The sequence below is a fragment of the Piliocolobus tephrosceles genome, chromosome 9, assembly GCF_002776525.5.
Source record: "Piliocolobus tephrosceles isolate RC106 chromosome 9, ASM277652v3, whole genome shotgun sequence".
Lineage (NCBI taxonomy): Eukaryota > Metazoa > Chordata > Mammalia > Primates > Cercopithecidae > Piliocolobus > Piliocolobus tephrosceles.
This window is the reverse complement of record NC_045442.1, coordinates 110,055,702-110,061,576: the sequence shown is the minus strand read 5'-3', so window position 1 is coordinate 110,061,576 and position 5,875 is coordinate 110,055,702. Positions and strand designations below refer to the sequence as shown.

At 44.6% G+C, this 5,875-nt stretch overlaps 1 protein-coding gene across 1 annotated transcript; it reads right to left on the bottom strand.

The window, feature by feature from the left end:
• Positions 1-2,754: 2,754 nt before the first annotated feature.
• On the bottom strand, positions 2,755-3,828 carry LOC111549998 (calcyclin-binding protein-like). Its single transcript, XM_023223205.2, has one exon. The coding sequence runs from the start codon at positions 3,706-3,708 to the stop codon at positions 3,031-3,033; it is 678 nt and encodes a 225-aa protein (XP_023078973.1). The 5' UTR covers positions 3,709-3,828; the 3' UTR covers positions 2,755-3,030.
• Positions 3,829-5,875: the final 2,047 nt, after the last annotated feature.

Genomic DNA, 5,875 nt, shown 5'->3' with positions numbered 1-5,875 from the left:
ACTTAACTGAGATACCCAGAATTTCAGCTGCCAACCAGGCAAGGCATCTGAGAAGGCTGTTCCATGAGTCTGGTTGCTGTCAGTTACAGATATTTCATCCAAGTTATGTTATATCTGTGTTACTTTGTCAAGTAAAATGGTACACTCCCTCGGTCACAGTCTTTTTTTATGTATTTTTTTGAGTCAGTCTCACTCTGTTGTCCAGGCTGGAATGCAGTGGCGAAATCACAGCTCACTGCAGCCTCAACCTCCCAGGCTCAAGGTGATCCTCCCACCTCAGCCTCCCGGGTAGCTGGGACTATAGGTATACGCCAGCACACCCGGCTAGTTTTTTTAATTTTTTGTAGAGGTGGGGTTTCACCATGGTGCCCAGGCTGGGCTTGAACTCCTGGGCTCAAGCAATTCGCCCCCCTTGGCCTCGCAAACTGCTGGGATTACAGTTGTGAGCACCGCGCCTAGCCAGTCATAGTCTTTACACTATTTATTTATCTACTGGGCCCTATAATGTCCTAATTCTATCTGACTTGCCTAGATGCAAAGTTCAGTGGCCAGGACCAAGGGCAGGTCTCCTAGATTCTAAAGTACGCAGGGCTTTGTGAAAGTTCAAGAACCACACGAATACCAGAAAAGCAGTGTCCTGGGAAAATCTTTTATAACCAACTCATAAATGGATGATTCTTCAGGGAGGGCATCAAGGGGAAAAAGAAATACGATCTTCCTCCAACCCCATCCCGCCTCCACCTCTTTGCTATAAAAGCCTTATTTCTTATTACTTTAATTAATTTTCTGGCATGATGCCTGGTAAAGGCTTTATGTTCATACAGCCTTGTAGAAAACAGCCCTGAACTGGCCTGGCGCAGTGGCTCAGGCCTGTTATCCCAGCACTTTGGGAGGCCGAGGTGGGCGGATCACGAGGTCAGGAGACCGAGACCATCCTGGCTAACATGGTGAAACCCCGTCTCTACCAAAAATACAAAAAATTAGCCAGGCATGGTGGCGGGCACCTGTAGTTCCAGCTACTTGGGAGGCTGAGGCAGGAAAATTGCTTGAACGCAGGACGCGGAGATTGCAGTGAGCCGAGATCGCGCCACTGCACTCCAGCCTGGGCTAGCGAGCGAGACTCCATCTCAAAAAAAAAAAAAAAAAAAAGAAAGAAACAAAAAGAAAAGAAAAGGGCCTTGAACCCCACAATGACAGCAGCAAACCCAAGAACTTGGTCACCTATACAAGCCCCTACCTTCTCTCCTGCCTGTGTTAACCTAGGCCACCAACATGTCAATGTTGGCCAGGCATAGTGGTTCACGCCCGTAATCCCAATACTTTGGGAGGCCAACATGGCATTGCTTGTAGTTTGGCCAGTAGTTTGAGACCAGCCTGGGCAACAAAGCAAGAACCAGTCTCCACAAAAAAAAAAATTTTTTTTTTTTTTTGAGATGTAGCCCAGGCTGGAATGCAGTGGCAAGATCTCGGCTCACTGCAAGCTCTGCCTCCTAGGTTCATGCCATTCTCCTGCCTCAGCTTCCCGAGCAGCTGGGACTACAGGCGCCCACCACCAGGCCCGGCTAATTTTTAATATTTTTTTTTAGTAGAGATGGGGTTTCACCATGTTAGCCAGGGTGGTCTTGATCTCCTGACCTCGTGATCCGCCTGCCTCAGCCTCCCAAAGTGCTGGGATTACAGGCGTGAGCCACTGTGCCTGGCCGAGAAACCATTCTTATAACAATATGGTATACCAACAACTGGATTCTTGGTGTCTATAACATCTAGATTGTCTTTCCTGTGATTTAGAATCTGACAGCCCTGAGTTCGAATCTTGACTCCAGGGTGTTGAGGAATTTGATCAGATGTGGAGGGTGGAGATTCTTGCAAAATGGACATAGCAAGATTTTTGCAAAAATTGGGAGGTACCTTTGTACAGACATGGAAGTCCACAGAATAGACTTAGTTGAGAAAGCAGCTCAGAGGAGCCTCTATAACTTTGGGAATAATAATATCCACCCCACCAGTTTTTGTAAAGTTTAAATAAGATCATCATTTGTTCCTGGCTTTTAGTAATGGAAATGAAAGCTGGTTCCCTCATCCACCTCCTATGTTCCTCCCCTCAAGGTTGGCCAATCCGCTTGAAGAAACTGTCATCACAGAAAGACAAATACCTTCTGTTCTCACTTAGAGGTGGAAGCTGAATAATGTGTACCCTTTGACATAGAGAGTGGTGATAACAGAGTCTCAGAAGGGTGAGAGAGTGGGAGGCAGGTGGGTGGGGAGAGATTACTTAATGGATACAATGTATGATACCCCGAAAGCCTGACTTCACCTCTGCACAATCCATGCATATAACAAAATTACACTTGAACTCAATAAATTTACACCTTTTTTTTTTCTTTTGAAATGGAGTCTCACTCTGTTGCCCAGGCTGGAGTGCAGTGGCGTGATGTCGGCTCACTGCAAACTCTGCCTCCGAAGTTCAAGCAATTATCTTGCCTCAGCCTCCCAAGTAGCTGGGACTACAGGCGCCCACCACCATGCCAGGCTAGTTTTCTATTTTCGTTGGGGATGGGGTTTTATCATGTTGGCCAGGCTGGTCTCAAAACCCTGACCTCAGGTGATCCACCCGCCTCAGCCTCCCAAAGTGCTGGGATTACAGGCGTGAGCCACCACACCTGGCCTCCATAAATTTATACTAATAAAATTTATTTAAGTTTAACAATAAAAAAAGAAATTGTGATCAATAAATTTTATCAAACTTTTTTTTTATTGGGCAAGACTTGCTTTTTATATTTCACATGAGAATGCAATTATAACCCTTCCTTGAACAAAATGACCAGGATACTAATAAAACCATGTTTGCAGGAGTGTTTAATAAGCATATTTTATTTAAATAAATCCTCCAGTAGGAAATGGAGAATTCACTGCCTTTACTTAGAAGACTATGTAAATAGCTATCTGTCAAATTTATATATGCAGCTCACCAATATTCCCTTACTGGAAACATCAGTATTTCCACATCACATCACAGTTCCCAAAAGGACCTTAAAGTCTCAAAACTCCTTTGGCTTGCTTCTCTCTTGATTCCACCCAGTCTTTATTAATGGTTCTCTTCATATCATCATCTCCATCTTCATCAATTTTCTTTAGAACATTCATCAATCCCTCACGAGGATCTGTTTCAGTGTCATAGGAGGGCTTCTCTTTTTCTTTGCACTCTTTTTCAACCTGGGTCAGGTAATCCCACCTTGTGTTTCCCACTTTCTTTCTACACAATATAAGAACTGTATCTGTCTTGACTTTTTTTGAACTGCCTTCCACAGAGATGGGTTTCAAGAGATTGTTCACAATCATGGAGTAACTCTTCCCATTTAGATTCTTTACCAAAAGATCAAATGACCTCTCTGTGAAATGCACCTGCACATTCTCAGTGGGAACTTGATGCACTCCACTTAAGGTAGTGTAGATTTTCACACACTTATCTGACTGATCCCATCCATAATTACTGCTTTTCACCTTATAGCCCATTGTAATGGGAGCAACCATGGCAGCTGGTTTTTCATTATCAAGAAGTTCCGCTTTCTTCTGTGATTTCTTGTTCTTGACTTCCGTCTCAATCTTGGATTTTTCAGCTGTAAGGGCATCACGTACTCTTTTCCTAGTAGCCTTTTCCAGCAACACCTTTACCTCTTCTAGATCTTTCTGTAGCTCTTCTGAAGCCATGGGGGCTGGATCAGGCCGAAGGCCCTAGCTGCAGCCACGCTGAGGAGGGAACAGGAAGCGCCGCGCGGAGCCGTCAAACTGAGGGCAGACGTCCACCCTCAGGAGTCGTGGCGCGGCAGCCTGCGCCTATCAAACATTTTATTTCTGTATTATATATATATATAAAAGAATCATTCGTGCAAAGAATATTATATTCTAAATGCAATTAATCTGCAAATGATACATCTAGAGAGAACATGAAACTTGTTCCAGAACAGTCATTTAAAGCCAAAACAAAAGGTTTAAAGTTAGGTAAGGAATGCACTTTGGTGAATATGTAGTGATCCGTTCACCCACAGGTTCAATAAAATGGTTAAGTGGTCAGCAATTGGGCTAATTCACACTGGTGATTGCCTGGGAGAAGGAAGGCTGAAGAGTTCAATTTAGATAAAGAAACAAACTCTTCCTCTGGGACAACTTGAACGTAAAGACTGCACTACACATTCTTGAGTAATAGAAATAGCAAAGATGTATGTATCTCTTGTCCTTATCTTTTAAGGAAAGCTGAGCAAATGGTACAATCTTGAGGAACAGAGTAAGTGTCAACGAACCATGTTGTTTCCAAAATGACCTGGGAACAAGAGTCAGCGTCTGCAGTAGAGCTCTTCAAAGCCTGGGAGAAACCATGGAGCCCAGGTATCAAAATCACACCCACAACAGAGTTGATTTGTTTCTTTGATGTCCCTGATGTTGTTCATGCAGAATTCACTCCTTGAGGTCAAAAAGTTCATCAAACTTCTGTAGAAATTCCAAAGTATTTGATAGATTCTCAGCATTGCAAAAAGAGAAAATTCCAGTTTAAGGCTCCAACTCAAAGTGTACCTCCGTGAAGTACTCTTGAAAAACAACAACAGTGAGTGCCTCTGACAAGACACTCTCCTTGACCAAACTTTGGTGAGAGTCCTCTAAGCCTTTGGATTTCTGTGTCTTTACATCATCTAATTTTAGCAAAACTTCTGCTGCGTCAGTTAAGCAAGAATCCCTCTATATCTGATCAAATTTCTCATCACCACCTCCATCACCAGGTGATGTCTGATTACCTGGAAGGAGGGATTCTGTCGAATTGGTTTAGCCAGAATCCCCCGACCGCTGATGCTTCTTCCTAGGAATTTTTCATCCCCTGATCTCCACCCTACTCCTTGGCTATGAATCCCCCACGCTGTGTTCAGAATGGAAGCCCGTTCTGTACTGAAGTCTTTTCCCCTATTGCAATAGTTTCTCATTAAAATCTGTTTCCGCCAGGCATGGTGGCTCACGCCTGTAATCCTAGCACTTTGGGAGGCCTAGGTGGGCAGATCTTCTGAGGCCAAGAGTTCGAGACCAGCCTGGTCAACATGGTGAAACCCCCTCTCTACTAAAAATACAAAAATTAGTTGGGCATGGTGGCAGGTGCCTGTGATCCCAGCTACTCAGGAAGCTGAGGCAGGAGAATTGCAGGAAGCCAGGAGGCGGAGGTTGCAGTGAGCTGAGATTGTGCCACTGCACTCCAACCTGGGTGACAGAGCAAGACTCTGTCTCGAAAGTAAAAATAAATAAAATCTGTTGGCCAGGCATGGTGGCTCAAGCCTGTAATTCCAGCACTTTGGGAGGCCAAGGCAGGCAGATCACCTGAGGTCGGGAGTTTGAGACTAGCCTGGCCAGCATGGTGAAAGCCAGTCTCTACTAAAAATACAAAAATTAGCCAGGCATGGTGGCAGGTACCTATAATCCCAGCTACCTGGGAAGCTGAGGCAGCAGAATCGCTTGAACCTAGAAGGCAGAGGTTGCAGCGAACGAGATTACACAATTGCACTCCAGCCCACACAGCAGAGTGAGACTCAGTCTCAAAAATAAGAAAATAAATAAAATAAAATCTGTTTCATTCCGTTACTCTCTGGCTCTGGTTTTTCCTTAACCCTTCCCAGCCTGATCACTCGCCTCTTCCTCAGTCTTGGCTCCCAACTACTAACTGTTCCTCAAAATCAAATACACCCTTGGAAAATGAAGATTCTTCACCATTAAAGATAGATGAGGCTGGGAGCGGAGGCTCAACCCTGTAATCCCAGCATTTTGGGAGGCCAAGGCGGGTGGATCACCTGAATTTAGGAGTTTGAGAACAGTCTGGCCAACATGGTGAAACCACGTCTCT

Bases quoted from the DNA above. Each gene is read 5' to 3' on its own strand.
- LOC111549998 (XM_023223205.2), bottom strand. From the start codon at position 3,708: ATGGCTTCAGAAGAGCTACAGAAAGATCTAGAAGAGGTAAAGGTGTTG.